At 41.5% G+C, this 18,116-nt stretch overlaps 1 protein-coding gene across 2 annotated transcripts in view; it reads left to right on the forward strand.

The window, feature by feature from the left end:
• The window catches only part of LOC137429409 (BMP-binding endothelial regulator protein-like), a 45,922-nt gene that overhangs the window by 16,083 nt on the left and 11,723 nt on the right, over window positions 1-18,116 (forward strand). For both annotated transcript variants that reach the window (XM_078780025.1, XM_078780026.1), the window contains exons 6-11: window positions 66-148; window positions 1,297-1,396; window positions 9,356-9,465; window positions 12,673-12,807; window positions 14,353-14,457; window positions 17,930-17,981. In XM_078780025.1, coding sequence (XP_078636151.1) covers window positions 66-148; window positions 1,297-1,396; window positions 9,356-9,465; window positions 12,673-12,807; window positions 14,353-14,457; window positions 17,930-17,981 — 585 coding nt within the window. The remainder of the gene's footprint in view (window positions 1-65; window positions 149-1,296; window positions 1,397-9,355; window positions 9,466-12,672; window positions 12,808-14,352; window positions 14,458-17,929; window positions 17,982-18,116) is intronic.

An 18,116-nucleotide genomic window follows, 5' to 3' on the forward strand; every position in this document is an offset into this window, starting at 1 on the left:
TGAAAGTTTCGCCTTAACAGTAAAGAAATCATTTTTATTACCAACATGTTTTACTTTTTTTTTAGGATGTTCGTTCAATGGTCGGGAGTACAAGGATGGGCAACACTTCTCCCTACACAATGACCCTTGTATAAAGTGCCAATGTTCGGTAAGGTTTTGCGCTCGAACAACGACAACGAATAATCGATCATTTCTTATAACATCGATAAGAGTTCACTTTGGAAAGTATTTCTCAAAATGCTTATTTTATGGTCGGACATAGGTTTCTTAGGACGTTTTAATATATTTATTTGATCTCTCTTGTGTGTTCTGTCTGCATGGCAGGTTCAGAGATTGCGATCACACTGGATTGTTTGCCATTGCCTTTTCAGCAGTAGTCAGGGCAGGAATTTGTAATTTGTTCAGTGTCGGAGAGAACTGCCTTCTCTTTGCGAAAGACACCGTGAGATTTTTAACGTCCACCTAAGGGACGGACAGTACACGTTGTGATGCGAGTATCCTCGATAACAACCTATCAGGATTGTTTGAAGTGATAAGGAGACACCATTGGTAAATAATAAAAATTTGGGATTTATCTGTGGATAAAACGTTGATGAAAACAGCATTGCGCCTCTCCTCCTGCAAATTGCAGTCGCATGAAAATCAACTCCCCCCCCCCCCCTCCCCACCCCCAACCGCCCCCTCGATCCTCTGAAAGGTTTTTGAACATCGGTGCATTATGTCCTTCTGCATAGTCACCGATGAAGAGCGATCAGTGATCGATACTTCCAACCTGATCCTTTCCTTCAATTAGTTGCACCTACAATTAGCTGTAGCTTGTGATTATAACTACCGATACTAATTGGTGATTTATTCCGTTTCTAAGCTGTAACTAGTTTCATTATCTATTTAAGAGCTAGATTCATCTCGATGGGTGGTCAGGTGAGCACACTTCCCCATTTAATTACCTGGAGTCAATCTGTAATCACGTGATCCTTTAACCTACACGTGCAAAATCTTCAACATTTTCCTGCAGAAGCTGCAAACGTTCACCGAAGCTATTTTCGTGTAGTTTGTTCCACTTACGTTGTACTAACACTATCATTATCCAGGTTGTAGGTCTCACTAACAACAAAAATTCCAATCAAACAAGTTAATCTAGGCTCACGTTTTAAAATTTGTGTGATGTACCTGTGAATTAGAAGGTGTGTGCAGAACTCGTTTAAAATATCCAGTGAACATTTAATGAGGGATTGGAAGGAATATTATGATCGAATTATTATAGCACCTGATCGTTTGATTTATTTTCACTTACAGGACAGGATGGTGCAGTGTGAGCGAGACATGTGCCCATTACTGCCTTGTTTTCCGAATGCCACACACATACCTGTAGGAGAGTGCTGCCCACGCTGCAATGGTGAGAAACCACATTCGCAACGTCATTCGGTTCCTCCTTTGAGGACGGGCTGGAGCCCTGTGTCCCACGTTACACAGTGTAAATTTCTACATATTAGCACCATTACATCTTTTTTCTTTTTTTGTACACAACATCGAGGCTCGTGTAAGAGCTAACATCAATCACAAAAAAACAACAACAAACGGATACACAAAACATACAATAAAAGGAGCGGGAGACAAGATGGGGAGGGAGAGGGAAGCACACAAGCACAACAGCAGAGAACAGGGACATCGGGAGATCTGTGGGAGGGAGTGGGCTTGGGGGAGGAGGCATGGGAAGGGGGGAAAGGGAGGGTGGGAGAGGTATAAAACAAATGGACACTGCTAGGACTTCCAGGAAAGAAAGAAGTCGGTATTTCAAAAAAAGTGGATCTGGGGTGAAATAACGGGGGTAGAAAAGATCAAGGTTTTGGATGGGGGAAGATAAGAGATGGTGGTGAGCAGCTGTTTTAAAGACCTGGGGGGGGGGGGGGGGGGAGTGGGATTGAAGAGAGTGAGGGGGTTTGTTCCAACGGCGGGAGAAAAGAGGAATGAAGGAGTGAAGGTGAGTAGAGAAATTGGTGTGCTATGTTTGGTGCTATCTAGTGTGCTATCTATTTATTAGTGCTGTGTTTGGGCTCATGGACGAGCTAAATGATAGAGGGCATCAGATTCACAGACTGGCAGAGGATCGATTGCAAATGGAGATAAAGATGTCGCAGAGGAGTTGATGAGTGGCAGAAAGGAAAGGCAAGTAAAACTAGAAAGCATCTGAAAATGCAAAGCCCATCCACATCCGTTTGTATTTAGATGTCTTCTTTTTCTTCCTTATGCTCAAAATAACAAAAACATTTTTAAAATCACAAAATGAAAATGTTTGATTTTATGTAACCTTGATATTTGAGATTTTGATGTAAAAAACAACAACAACATTAGACACCTACCTTTTGATTTGAACCAATTCAGTGACTTGATATGCAAATTCTTCAAATTTCAGGTCAATCGGGTGAACATTGGTGATTTTACACATCCTTGACCTTTGACCCTTTGATCTAAAAAAAAAAAAACAATCACCTAGTAGCTTTTGATTGGTGAACCAATTCAGTGACCCAGTATGTAAATTCAAAAAATTAAGGTCAATTAGATGAAAATTTATGATTTTATGTGACACTGACATTTGACCTTTTGACCTTTTGACAAAATTATTAATGTCCTTTCTCCATATTCTCATAATAAAGCTTTGTTGAAAATTTGATAAAACCCGTAAAGCTAAATTTAAATTTCAGGACAAATGGATGAAAATTGATGATTTTATGTGACACTGACATTTGTCCTTTTCAGCTTTTGACCAAATTATTAATTTCCTTTCTCCATAGTCTCAAAATAAAGCTTTGTTGAAAATTTGATAAAACTCAAATGCTAAATTTAAATTCCAGGTCAAATGGATGAAAATTTATGATTTTAGGTGAGGCTGACCTTTAACCTTTTGACCTTTTGACAAAATTATTAATTTGTCTTCTTCGTATTATCATGATAAAACTTTGATGAAAATTTGAAGACAAAACTCAGATGGTAAAACAGTTACGGCCTGGACAGACACACACAGACAGACAGACACACAGACAGACAGACACACAGACACACAGAAGAGATTACAAAACCCTGTATCCTGCTGTGCAAGGGACGGGCTAACTTGTTGTTGTTCTTTCATATGCAGCCTGTTGCTGCTGGTTGCATCATTTCTCTGGAAGCGCGTTTGTGCCACTTGATGCAGTGCCCCAATTACCAGCAAGCTGGTACTCATTTTGCCGACCTCAGAAGGATGACAGGCTGAGTCAACCCCCCTGGCATCAATTCAATGATCGACCGGGATTATAACTCAGGATCCTAGGACCCCAAGCCGGCGCCCTAACCGCTAAGCCAACACCAGGCTCGACGGGCTAACTAAGAGATAGAAAAACCAGGACAATAAGGTGGTGGTGGACAGTGGACTTTAAATCCTTAAGGAATAATCACATCATCCACAAGTGGAACACACACACACTCACACCCCCAACCCCCCCCCCCCCCCCCCCACACACACAACACACACACACACACACACACACAGTTGTATGCTTGCACACACACACATATGCGTACAAATACACAACTCCATGCCACCTTGAGAGGAGCAAACATCCCAATCCTTGGGAGGAGCATGCTTGGGAAGCAATGTCGAGACCATTTATCCTTGCTACGTAAAAGACCCTACAACCCATGACTGCAGTAATTGGATTTTTTTGGAACATCGGCTGCATTTTCCATCCAATCAACAAGAAACTTTGTTAGAAAGAAATCTCCAAGGGTAGGCGCTTCTATATTGAAAGTTTCATGTCAATCCATCAAGAGTTGCGGAGAAAACAAATTTAAAAGCGAATAAAGGTGAAAAAGTGAGGGCCTTTGCCGAAGTTCCACTACATGGTCAAGGTTGGTTGTGGACACCTATTACTTGTTGGAACTTCTGTGTAATCAGAAACTTTTTTTGTTGTTGTTGTTGTTGTTGTTGTTGTTGTTGTATACTGAATCGAGGCTCGTGAAAGAGCTAACATTTACTTCACAAACAAATCAACCAGACAAACAAAATACCCCAAAAAGAGGGAGCGGAAGACAAGATGGGGAGAGAAGGGGAAGCACACAAACACAACATCCGAGAGCAGGGAGATGTGTGGAAGGGAGAGGGTCCGGGGGGAGGAGGCATGGGAAGGGGGAGGGGGGGGGGAGAAGTATAAAACACAAGGACACCAAGGACTTCCTGGACCGAAGTTGGTATTTCAAAAAAGTGGAATTGGGGTGAAATTAGCGGGGGTAGAAAAGATCAAGGTTTTGGATGGGGGAAGATAAGAGATGGTGGTGAACAGCTGTTTTAAAGACTTGGAGGGTGGAGAGGGATTGAAGAGAGTGAGGGAGTTTGTTCCAGAGGCGGGAGAAAAGAGGAATTAAGGAGTGAAGGTGACCAGAGAGTCTTGATTTTGGCAGTTTAACCATAAGAGGGTTGCAGGCAGATCTTGTTACCAATTGATAACAAGCTGTTACCAATTTACCAATTGATACGTTCCCAACATTCTCCAATGTTATTTATATATTTGACCAGATTTGATATCCCCTCCCCCACCCCCATTTCCCATCCCCCAGTACAAGCAAATTGCATACGTCATTGCTTGTTTTGAATTATATTGACTAGCTGAAATCTCTGCCTATGTTCTATGAAACGTCTATGTTCTATGTTCTATGTTCTATGAAACGTCTATGACATGGCCCTGTAAATACCATAAATATTCTCTTTCAGCTCATATTACCATATTCTGTGATAGTTGCATTATTTAATTAGTTTCAAAGTAAATTATTTTCTGTGCACATATATCTTCACAATTAAATTCCAGCTTCAATTTCCCCAAAAAAGTCATGCCCTCGTTTTAATTGAGCTTTTCGCGCGAGTGAAGCCACCAGAAATTTTCCGGTGGGCACCTTACCATGCCAATCTTCATGATGCAGTAAATTAAAGTTACAAAGCAACAGACGGATCATACCAGATCATACCAACAGACCAAACGCAAGTTATTTTTTCTGAAAACCATTGAAAATCATTAATAACGGTCTAATTTTAAAGGGGAAAAATTTGAAGGTAAATCTTTTGCCAATCAGTGTTGAAAATAGTCCTAGAGTGTTGATTTTCAATTTTGCCAGTGACGTCACACTATGAACTCACCCCATTCCATTTATTTTGAGCTTGAATTCCGATATTGATTCCACCATCATTAGCAACTCTGAAGAGGTTTCATTATGTTGAAACAGATCAGTGGGATTTTGAAGAAGCTATTGGAGGCAAAATTAGTGATGGAAATTCTTTCGGGGGAATTATGGAGCAGTATCGTTTCGAGCCTTATGCGAGCGATTCAGACGAAGATAATGTTCGTGAAGATGGTAGTGTTAGTAATGCAGATGAAAACGACGATCACATGTTCACTACAAATTGGTAGGTTTATGTTTTTCCATTCGATTGACCGCTTATCAGGGATTTTTTATTAATTGATAAACCAGTTATTTTACGCCAGAAGAAATACGGCACGGCACTGCATGGACATGACACAGGCACTGCAGAGACACAACATGGACATGATACGGGCACTGCATAGACACAACATGGACATGATACGAGCACTGCATAGACACAACATGGACATGATACGGGCACTGCATAGACACAACATGGACATGACATGGCACAGACACAGCACGGACACCACCCAGGCACACTTGTACACCGCCCCACCAAATGGGCAACAAATGCTTTGTCCCACTATAGCAGGCCGACCCGGTGTCCTGTATGTTACAGAATCGTCCCGTTTCATACTTTCTTGGGACACCATTTGTGTCTGTGGTCATGCTGTGTTGTGTCCGTGCCGTGTTCCACCATTGTGTCCATGTACATGCTGTGTCGTGCCCAGGGGTGTCGAAAAGATGGGTGGGGGGGGGGGGGGGGGGTGGGAGGGTTTGGGGGGGCCCTGGGTCCATTGAGGGGCCCGAGCTTCTGTAATTGTTTTTAAACAGTACAGTAAAACCCCTTCATCGGTTCGTCCTCATGGCTCATTTTTTCCAATCTTATTGAGAAAGTGAAAGGAGAATTTGTTCCATGCCCATATGCTGGTAGGGTGCGAATTGAATCGATCGGTCCAAACGTCCCGCTATCCTCTTTATTTTTGATCATACGGCTAAATAAAAGTGACCATTTGTTTTTCTCAGTGAAATATTCAGGTAAATGACACGATTAAATAATAATTTTGTCTTTGTGTGCATTTTATTACCTCCGCCACCAAAGGTGGATGGAGGTTATGTTTTCACCCCTGTCTGTCAGTTTGTCTGTCAGTTTGTCTGTGAACAAAATATCTCAAAAAGTTGTGGACGGATTCGGACGAAATTTGGCAGAGATGTAGCGTATGCTACAAGGACGAAAGGATTATATTTTGGTGAAGATCCGGATTCTGATCCGGCTACAATAATTTTTTAAGTGATTCTTCACCATTGGGAGATAGGGCCATAAATGATGCATAGCAGGATATCTCAAACAGTTGTGGACGGATTTGGACGAAACGTTGTGGACTGGTTGGGTGTCTGACAAGTAAGAATCGATTCGATTTTGGTGAAGATCTGAATATGGATTCGGATATGAGTATTATTTAATTTTCTGAGTGATTCTTTACCATTGGAAGATCGGGCTGAAAACGATACATAGCAGGATATCTCAAAAAGTTATGGATGGATTTGGACGAAACTTGTTGGACAGGTTGTGTGTGACAAGGAAGAATCGATTCCATTTTGGTGAAGATCCGGATCTGGATCCGGCTAGTAGAATTTTAAAGTGATTCTTCACCATTGAGTGATATGGAGCATTCTATGATGCTTTGGACAATTGGACTATACTGTATGTTCCGTAATCTGCAATACGTACGAGGTGCAACAACTTCAACTTGTATAATATATTTGTTAATACTTTATTCATTTACTTTTCAACACTTGTAGTGTGAGTTTAAAAGGTTGCTGCTGCGATTTTGCTTTATTTATGAGCTCGTTGCTACTCAAATTTAGGATCTTGATTAAAGAAAGTTCCTTAAAAAGTTATATAAGAGAGAAAGGGTGGGGTGTTGGCCCCAGGTTGTTTGTCTCGGGTCCTGTGCTGGCTCTCGACGCCCTGGTCGTTCCAAATCCGTGCTGTGTCATGTCCGTAATGTGTCGTGCTATGTTCGTGCTGTGTTGTTTCCCACCGTCCTGTCCGTGCCGTGTCGATGTCCCGCCCAAGTGGAGGGGGAAGGGAGGGGCGGTGGCGAGGTGAGATCAGTAACCAGCAGGCCAACCTGTTGTGCCCATATGCTGGTCATAACACGGCAGGTCAACCTGTTGTGCCCATATGCTGGTCATAACACGGCAGGCCAACCTGTTGTGCCCATATGCTGGTCATAACACGGCAGGCCATGCCCATATGCTGGTAGCTCGGTAGAGATGGTGTTGCAGTTTTGAGTGGCGGGTGTTTCTTCCACTTAATCGTGATGATGGCATCCTCTCTCAATCATAGCAGATAACCATAATATATATATAGCCATGTCTGTTGTTTCATAACAGTGCTCTGTAAAATGTTCTGAGCAGAAAAGTGAACATTTTGTAGGCCCGTTCCACACTTGGGTATTTCGGACAAAACTGGTCCGATTTCTGAAACTTGTCCAAAACTGGTCCTCGGATCTTTATTCCATTGGTGTAGCATGAAACCATCTCGGTTTGTATTACTACAACCATCAAGGATGCATTGACCCGGAATAGTTGAAGAAATTTGAAAATTATTCACCTATCAGTTAAATTGTACTGCAATATAACCCGTATAAAGTACGGATATGGCGGTCGCCTTCCTGGTGCGACATCAGGACTAATCATGAGGAAGAAGAAGATTTGGCCATTTATTTGCAAAATTACCCACTTTATAAATCGACAATTGGAAAAAGACACATCATATCTATTTTGTAGGCTATCAAGGGATAGGTTAGCATTGAGGTGGTCTGAGTGTTTGGGTTCCCTTTTAAAGTTAAAAAAAGCAACAGACGGTTGTACAGAGACGGAGAGGATTAGAGGATAAAAGAGGAGTCAATGCAAAGTTTGGTTGCACTGGTTCCTGCAGGGTCAAAATGCATCAACCAACAAACAAACACACAAACAAACTTTCTTCTTTATATATTAGATGATAGTGTTCGTAGTTTTCACAAACCATGGCTTGTACCATTACACAAAGGATGCATGTCTGATCTCCATGGCTTCTACAACAAGAAATAGAGCAATCAGAGATTTCAAACCCTCGCCAGGATGTATTTTCAGTGGTTTTTGAGGCTTTTATGTTGAAATAAATATGACGGTGGAATCACGTAACCAATGACGTCATCATTATTTTTTCCCTCCACTAATTTAGTCCTAGATTATGCTCCAGAAATTTCATCTTGATCGGATGACGTTTTGTACTTGTCAAATGATGACGTCAAATGGAGGCACCTATGACATAATCAATAACATATTTTATTCCTCATGGAGAGTTCTTTACAATGAGCCATGTCATAATTATCATTAAAAAATTATACCAGTGGAGTTGCACCTATGGTGAAAATTTCCTGTCAATCGGACCAACGTTTGCAGAGAAAATCATATTTATTCTGTGCGGACAAACAGACAAATAAAAAATCGGTCAGAGCCCATATGCTCTGACCGATTCCGGCAAGTCCGGAAAGTACATTCCGGACTTGCCGGAATGTACTTTTTTATCGGCCATTTTGGACAAATATGGCGGTTGAACCACGTGACCGATGACGTCATCATTAACATATTTTATTCCTCATGGAGAGTTCTTTACAATGAGCCATGTCTCAATTTTTTCTATTCAGCACTTTCAGAGATATAGAGGTGCAAAGTTTTTCGGTTTTTCCAAGATGGCGACCGAACCACGAGACTGATGACGACATCATTAACATATTTTATTCCACATGGAGAGTTCTTTACAATAAGCCATGTCTCAATTTTTTGTATTCAGCACTTTGGGAGATATCGAGGTGCAAAGTTTTTCCAAGATGGCGGCCGAACCACGTGACCGATGACGTCATCAATTGGGCACAGTATATTAGAGGGCAAGACAAATATGTGTGCAAAGTTTGGCGATTCTACGTGCAACGGTGTAGACGTAGTGCCGCAGACAGACAAACAAACAGATCAACATACTTGCCGGAATCTTTTCTGGCAAGTAACAAACCGACTCAAATGCAATACCCTCTCCTCATGTGAGGGTAACTAGATAAAGTATGCATAACTGATCTCCATGGCATATACCATTACATCAAGTACACATATCTGATCTCCATGCTTGTATCATCAGATCAAGTACACATATCTGACCTGCAAGATGGAACCTGTTTGCTGCACAACAAGGTTTACAGAGATGGTGAAAGTATCAACATTGACAACTGTACTTCCTGTATTTGCAAGGTGAGATGGTTCACTCCTTGAATCTATCTGTAATAATTTATGGGCAAGGTATCCAGAACCAACTTGTGAAACTGGAATCGTTGTCCTGCCTTATATGATCTTTAAATAAGGGCAAATACATTCATTACATATGCACAGAGGACGAAATGAGGGAATTAAAATTAGAAAAGCAGGAAAAGATAGGATGATGGGATTAGGGTTGTGTCGTTGGTTGTTGTCTCCATATGCGGGTTTCAGAAAGTGGAACAGATTCCTCCCGGGTCTCGAAGTATCCACCGCTGTTTCACTAAGGGATCATGATTCATGGGTCAATTTGTAAAGTTTTCTTATTCTCAAAGTTTTCTTGCGGAGGTTTTTTTGAGGATCGTCACTGAGCCTCGGCCAGCTTCCAACTGCAGTTTCTTTGTCATAATATTCCCAGTGATGTTTTTTTAAAGATATCTGTGAGGTTCCTTTTTATCATTCCCATTGCTCCAATAATCACTAGTACAATTTCGGCACTCTTCAGAAACCACGATCTTTGTACTTCATTTTTGAGGTCCTGATATTTGGTAATTTTCTTGATTTCTGCGTTGTTTCGACCAAAATCGCTGGATACTGCCATCTCAATTAGAAATACCTTCTTTTCTTTTTTGTGCCTCAGTACTATATCCATTCGCAATGCTTTGTTTTCTATGTTCACGATTGATGGGATCATTTCGTCATATGTGAAAATTACTTCCTTGTTTTCAGTGATTGCTTTTGGTTCATGTTTCCATGAGTTTTCTGGAACTGGGATATTGAGACTTTTGCAGGTGTGCCAGTGGATTACTCAACATACTTTGTTGTGCCTTTGGGTGCACAGCTGCTCTAACATGAGTTTTTTACATCCCGATAGGAGGTAGCTCATACTTTGTTTCTACCTTGCAGAACCTACACTTGTCCGATTGACTCAGTCACACCATTTTCTTAAAGCCATTGGTGTAGTGTCCTTGGTTTTGTACATTTATAATGATTCATTCCCTATCCCAGTTTAGTTGACCTCATCTTAGCCATTCCAAAGAGCCTTCTTTGTCTACTTCCAATCTGTCCAACTCTTTTTTTTTTTTTTACCATCCTGCCGTTTTATTAATTTTGCAGTTGCCGGTGTATATCTTTTGATATTTCATTTTATACATTATTTTGTTTTAGATTTCTGTGTGTGTGTGTGTGTGTGTGTGTGTTTGTGTGTGAGTGTCGTTGGTTGTTGTTGTTGTTGTGTGTGTGTGTGTGTGTGTGTGTGTGTGTGTGTGTGTGTGTGTGTGTGTGTGTGTGTGTGTGTGCAGGCATGCGTGCGTGCATGCGCGCGCATGCAATTTGCGGTTTTTGGCTGCTATCTCCACACATGGGTGGGTGTCAGGAGATGGAACGGAGACCTACCAGTTCTCAAAGTATCCACCTCTGTGTGTGGGTGTGTGTGTGTGTGTGTGTGTGTGTGTGTGTGTGTGTGTGTGTGTGTGTGTGTGTGTGTGTGTGTGTGTGTGTGTGTGTGTGTGTGATTTAATAGAGGAGAAAGAAGTTTGAAAGAAGACAGGAGTGTAGGGATGGAAGAGAATGGGCATGTAATCTGCAAACATGGATGAGGGATCAAAAATCACACTAAATTTGCTTAAATAATAAATATTTGCTCCCCAGAAGAGAAATTGAATTTTCCTTCTAAGTGTGGAGATATGAACTTAACGAGACTTTAATTTCTAGTGATGGAAATATCGATATACAAAAGAAGCATCTCAAGGGTACTGGGGAGGATGATTTCAGTGTATCAAAGTATTGCTTAATATACTCTAACCAAGTTCCTCAAATAATTTGTTCTGCTGGCCTGGAGACAATCCTCTGTGGATGAAATTGCGATGGAAAAGCACAAATTATACAATTGGCTTTTCACGTATAAGCATTTCTCAAACAGAGTGGCTGCAGATGTGTCCATGCATGTTTTCTATTAAGTCTCCATTCTTGCCTAGATTTGTGTTGTCTGTAATTTACAAGAGTTCCAATAATGATGGACATTTCATGGTTAATCAAGTAATGAATGGGCTGATGACTTTGTCTATTTCTCTCATCAATTCCTTTTTAAAACTTATCTTGTCAATTTCAATTTAGTATCCACTTCAGGTATGGAATAGAGCCGGTAGGATGGCCTAGAGGTGTTCTCACTCTCCTCTTGAGTGGTCTAGCCTGGGTTGTATGCCCAGGCGTATGTGCCATCCATCGAAGGCCTGGCCAGCCAGTTCATGAACGGCTTTGGCGAAAAAGTTGGGATTACCCCAGAAAAAAATGGCAATAATTGGGGCCATTTGTACAGCTTACAAATGATACTGGGTGCCTGGTTAACGAACTACCTAATGCCATGAGTGACAGAGATGAATGGAAGAAACGTGTCATGGAATGCCGAGCAAGCTCGACGCAGTAAGTAGTAAGTAAGTAGTAAGTAAGTAGTAGTAGTAGTAGTAGTAGTAGTAGTAGTAGTAGTAGTAGTAGTAGTAGTAGTAGTAGTAGTAATAATAACAATCAGGTACCAAACCTCACAGTAATATAGTTACCTGAAGGGTTAAAATATGTGGATAAGCCAGACACAACCTTTTGCAATAGAGCTCTTGATTTGATCGAACGAGCTGCACACAAAATCCAGGAAGATGATTTTCTTGGAAAACTTGGAACACAATGGATCTTTATCCTGAAAAACCTCCATCTTGTCGACACCTGAAAATGTCAAATTCTCAGGCCTTTTGGTAACAAAAGAGACATTTATAGAGCATAAACTCTGAGGTGGGAACATGAAGAAAATTGTTTCCAAACCCCGAGTTAAAAGTGATTAATATTTGGGTCAGACCCGACATTTTAAATCAACCATTTCCTCAGTTGTAACTATCTGCCATTTCATGGGTTCTGGTTTTTGGAAAATCCTGACTGGTGGTTTGGCAACGAGTAAAGGTCACGGCCTTGGTTTAAATCTTTAATTAGATTTGGTATTGTTTTTGCAAAAAATATGGACTATAGGCATCTCCTGTTTTATTTTTCCCCAACTCACAGTTTGTATAAACAGGAAAATAAAAGTTTGCAATATTGAGTTGGAAGTTAAAGTTCTATCAAATACTTCGCTCCTTACTCTCACTTGCAACAAATGCACCGTTCCAGGGAAATTATAGGCCATTAATAGTTCCAATAAAGGTTGTACAATTTATTTTCCAGGGATCTACGATGGTGTGCTTCCAGCACTGCCGGAAGACCGGGCCTTGTCGTGCTCCAGAGAATTGCTGCCACATGTGTGTGTCCTACGTGCAGCCCCTGGAAACTCACTGCCGGGTTAACAATTCCATATACCAGGTACATGGATCCCTGGCTAGATGATGAACAGGAATTTGAAAAGGTGTATTCCTTTGACCATTTGGAAATGTAATCCACAGATGGAGATAGACAGACAGAAAAAAAGGATTTTTGAATTGTTCTAATTCTACTCCAGTAAATTAATTTTTGTAAACCTCTTTGCATTTCCCAACCGATACACAGTTCCACAACTACTTCTCTAAAGGCCCAATTATTCCCTCCTTCCTGTGTGTTTGGCAGTGAAACGTTATTACTTCCACGACCGAAGGTGGGAGGATTTTATGTCTTCACCCCTGTCTGTTTGTTTTTTGTTTGTCTCTGAACCGGATATCTCAAAAAATTGTGCACGGGTTCGGACAAAATTTGGTGGACTGGTTGGGTGTGTAAAAAGGACAAAATTTGGTGGACTGGTTGGGTGTGTAAAAAGGACAAAATTTGGTGGACTGGTTGGGTGTGTAAAAAGGACAAAATTTGGTGGACTGGTTGGGTGTGTAAAAAGGACAAAATTTGGTGGACTGGTTGGGTGTGTAAAAAGGACAAAATTTGGTGGACTGGTTGGGTGTGTAAAAAGGACAAAATTATTAGATTTCGGTGAATCCGGATACAATAATTTCGAAGTGATTCTTCATTATTGAGAGATTGGGCCGAAACTGATAAATAACACGATATCTCAAAAAGTTATGGCCGGATTTGGACAAAACTTGGTGGACACATGAGTGTGACAAGGACGAAATGATTCGATTTTGGTGATCCGAATACTGATCTGGATACGGGAATTGTATTTCATTTCTTCAGTGATTATTCACCATAGGGTCAAAATGATATTTCAAAAAGTTTAATATTTGATATATAACGATGATATTTCATTAACAATGATAATTAAAGATGATTAACAATTATTTAAAGATAATGATATTTAATTTAACAATATTTCAAAAAGTTGTGGATGGATTATGACTAAACCAGGTGGATGAGTTGGTTAGGTGACAGGAACAAGTCAATTCTATTTTTGTTCAGGTCTGGATCCAGATCCGGCCTATAAGTGGGATACAAAACGTAAACTGTTCACCTGGTGGAGGTATTAGCTCTAACGAGTGGCATTGTAGTTGTACCAAGTTTTTTTTTTTTTTTTTTTTTTACGAACCAGCTGGCCAGGCCTGACGTTCAAATGGAGATGATTTGAGCAGGAAAAAAATTATAATTTGTTCAGCGTTCTGATGATAACTCACATACTCCACAAACTACACTAAACTGCACTGTGGGATGTTTAACATCCACCAACGACCAGTGCGGTCAGATGGGACACTCAGTTTAATGTCCACTCATTGTAAGTTTCACACATTGAGCCCTCACCCTGCATGGAAACACCAGGGTGAGAGTTCATAGCTCGGTCAGGATTCCAACCCATGCTATGACAGCTCAAAGGTGAGTATGCATGCCTCTAGGCTTTCCTCTAAGCACATCTGTGTACTCCTGCTAACTGCACACATCAGGTGAGCGATGTGTTTCGAGACATTTTTTTTATTTTCTGTCACCTCATTCTAGGATGGTGATCAATGGTCCTCGTCTCCATGCATGACATGCATCTGCAGAACTGGAAAGACCAAATGCCACAAAATAAAATGTCCAGCCAGAAAGGTTTGTCCTCATGTAAGTACCACATGGTGACCTTTTATCACGAAGTAAGTTTTCAAGGACTCTAGTAATGTAATGTACATTCAAGTACACTGACGTCTATCAATACCTTTGTCTTGCATGTGGTTTATATACAAACTCCTCCATAAGTCTAAAATCAATGTAAACACTGTTCATGTATTTACATCTAAAGCTCATTATAACATTTTGGTTAAAAAAGAAAAAAGAGTTGTTCAATGGAACATTGCTGGAGGAAGCTATTAGGCCCATAAAAGCCTGCACTATGATTGATTGTTTGTACATGTTCTATCCTTTTAAATGCTGAGGGTCAAGCAAGTACATACAGTCACGTGAAAAAGTAAGTACACCCCATGTAAAGTTTTGACTTTTCAACATTTTTCAACATACAGCTATTTGATCTTCATTTCAACAATATTGATAGGATAAGGTGATATAATATAACAAATATCATGAAACATTTACATTTTGTAGTCCATTGTATAATTTAAATAAACATAAATGCAAATTTCGCATGTGGAAAAAGTAAGTACACCCTACATTTATCACTACTTCAAATACCTAAAATTAGAATCAGGTGCACCAGCTCAGGTGCAAATGATTAGAACATCGTTAGAGAGGATCTTGGAGGAACCTGTCTTATTTAAACCTCAGACATTTAGTTTGGTTTGCTCTTTGTTGTTGAAGTGTGTGGCGTCACCATGCCTAGATCAAAATAGCTCTCTGAGGCCTTCAGAAAGAAGGTTATAGATGCCAACGAGTCTGGGAAGGGATTTAAAAAGATCTCCAAACAATTTGAAATCAATCATTCGACTGTCCGGAAGATCATCTACAAGTGGAGAAGATTCCAAACAACTGCCAACTTGTCCAGGCCAGGCCGCCCCAGCAAGTTCAGCCCGAGAGCAGACCCAAGATGCTGAAAGAAGTCTCTAATAACCCCAGAATGTCATCACGGGACCTACAGGTAGCTCTTGCCACTGTTGATGTCAAAGTGCACAAGTCTACCATGAGAAAGAGGTTGCACAAATTTGATCTACATGGGAGGTGTGGTGTGTCAGGAGGAAACCTTTGCTGTCCAGAAAGAACATCAGGGCAAGATTAAAGTTTGCAAATGAACACCTAGGCAAAGACCAGCACTTCTGGAACAATGTTCTCTGGACAGATGAGTCAAAGGTGGAGCTATTTCGCCACAGTACCAGAAGACATGTTTGGTGAAAACCAAAGACAGCATTTGACCACAAGAACCTGATACCAACTGCAAAGCATGGTGGTGGAAATATTATGCCTAAGTCACACATAGACGGATATTTTGGCGACTACCGGCGACTGCCGGCGATCAAGATTTTTCGGCGACCACTGGCGATTTCGGGCGGTCAAATATGGTCAGGCGGCAGTATGGCGACTGCAGGCGGCCACATTGCGACTGCATTGCGACGACGCCCCGAGTGGGATGGCGACTGTTGAAGATCGACGACGACTGCATTGCGGATGCACGGCGGCAGCGTGGCGACAGTCTGGCGGCTAGATTACGACCGATGGCGGATCACGGCGACTGCATTGGGGCCGGGTGGCGGTTTACTCCGACGTCCGCAAGACTGCAATAAGACCGCCGGCGATTGGAGCCGATTCACACAGCTTTTAAAATCTTTATTTCTCTATTTTACATTTCACTTTATTCATTTCAATGATGTATGACATGAAGCATAAAGATATGTGATGTACAATAAGAAAGTTAATAAAGATGTATCATTGTAATGTAATAATTAAACTTTTCTGCAGGGAGAGAGAATGGAAATAAAGTCCAACAAATTATTTCCACTGGTCCCAAGTCCCATAAATAAAGTTTCCAAAGGACCAAAGTCCCAAAAATAAAGTTCCCAAAAGTCCCAAGTCCAAACAATAAAGCCATATCCTTGTCGGCACCACAGGACCTCACACCACGGAGACCCTCACACCATCCTGTCTTGCCATGGAATCGTGGTATGTCGTAATGCAGTCGCCAGGCAGTCGTATCTCTGTCGCCAATGGCGGTAACTCGGCCGCCACTAGTCCTACTGCTGTCGTCGTCAGTCTCCCATAGCCGCAGGGGAGACGTGGCAGTTCTTCTGTAGTCGATATGCAGCCGCAACAGTGTCGGCCCGTAGTCGGGAAGATGCCGCAGGAAGGCCGTATGGCATTCGCATCTCTGTCGTGCTAGCTGGTGGGGCGATTGCGGAAGACTATGAGCGACTGGGTTGTGGCCGCTTTACGCTCTTATTACGGATACCGATGACAGCATGGCTGTTCCATCACGACAGCATGGCGGATTTTTTTCGAGTGCGACTGAGCGCGCCGTTTTTAAACATTAAAAAAAATATTTGGCCCCTTTGCGGCTCTTGCCGACTGCAGCCGACCTGGGGAGGATAACCACGACTACAGGCGACCGTCCATTACGGTTTCATTACGATTGTCGGTGGGTGGTGGTGATTTTTCCAGTCGCCAGTAGTCGCCGACAAATCCGCCTATGTGTGACTTAGGCATTAGGGTTTGGGGCAGCTTTGCTGCATCAGGGCCTGGGCAGCTCATCATAGAATCCACTATGAATTCTTCATTATACCAGAGGGTGCTTGAGGATAATGTGAGGCAATCTGTAGGAAAGTTGAAGCTCAACCGAAGGTGGACCTTGCAACGTGACAATGACCCTAAACATACCAGTAAATCCACCGAGGAATGGCTAAAAAGAAAGAAATGGAGGGTTCTGGAATGGCCAAGTCAAAGCCCAGATCTAAATCCCATCGAGATGTTGTGGGGGGATTTGAAATGAGCTGTGCATGCAAGAAACCCCTCAAACATCTCACAGCTGAAAGAATTCTGCATGGAGGAGTGGGCAAAAATTTCTGCCAGTCGATGTCAGAGACTGGTAGACAGTTATAAGAAACGCCTACTTGAGGTTGTTTCTGCCAAAGTGGGCAACACCACCTATTAGAGCCAAGGGTGTACTTACTTTTTCCACATTTGAAATTTGCATTTATGTTTATTTAAATTATACAATGGACTACAAAATGTAAATGTTTCATGATATTTGTTATATTATACCACCTTTATCCATCAATATTGTTGAAATGAAGATCAAATAGCTGTATGTTGAAATATGTTGAAAAAGTCAAAACTTTACATGGGGTGTACTTACTTTTTCACGTGACTGTATGCACATACTGTTTTCAAAATCTTCCAAAAAAAAAAAAAAAAACACGAAAGGACTTTGGTATGACTCGGCCGGGGTTCGAACCACTGACCTCCCAGACTCAGAGGGAATAGCTCGGAGCATTATGTCACCAAGTCTGGTTACGATTGTGAATATCTCATCCAAGACAAACCAATGTTATATAAATATCTCATCTGCAGAACAATTTGAATGCACAATCTCCTCTGTGAACCTTAGTTTCACTGTAGAGAAATAGACATTTGTGTATTTTATTGTCTGTTTCAGGGTCAGCATCTGGAGCAGACACAACTCGAGTGCTGTCCAAAGTGTGTGAACAGTACGTAAACTCGTTACACTACACACCGCTATCTCTTATGAATCCCAGCGATTGCTTTCTGAGGTTTTTCCTCATATGGTTCAATGTGCGATTGAGCGCATGAAGACCGTATGCATGTAAACAAGAACCAATCCG

The sequence above is a fragment of the Myxine glutinosa genome, chromosome 6 (genome assembly GCF_964187855.1).
Source record: "Myxine glutinosa chromosome 6, kmMyxGlut1.1, whole genome shotgun sequence".
Lineage (NCBI taxonomy): Eukaryota > Metazoa > Chordata > Myxini > Myxiniformes > Myxinidae > Myxine > Myxine glutinosa.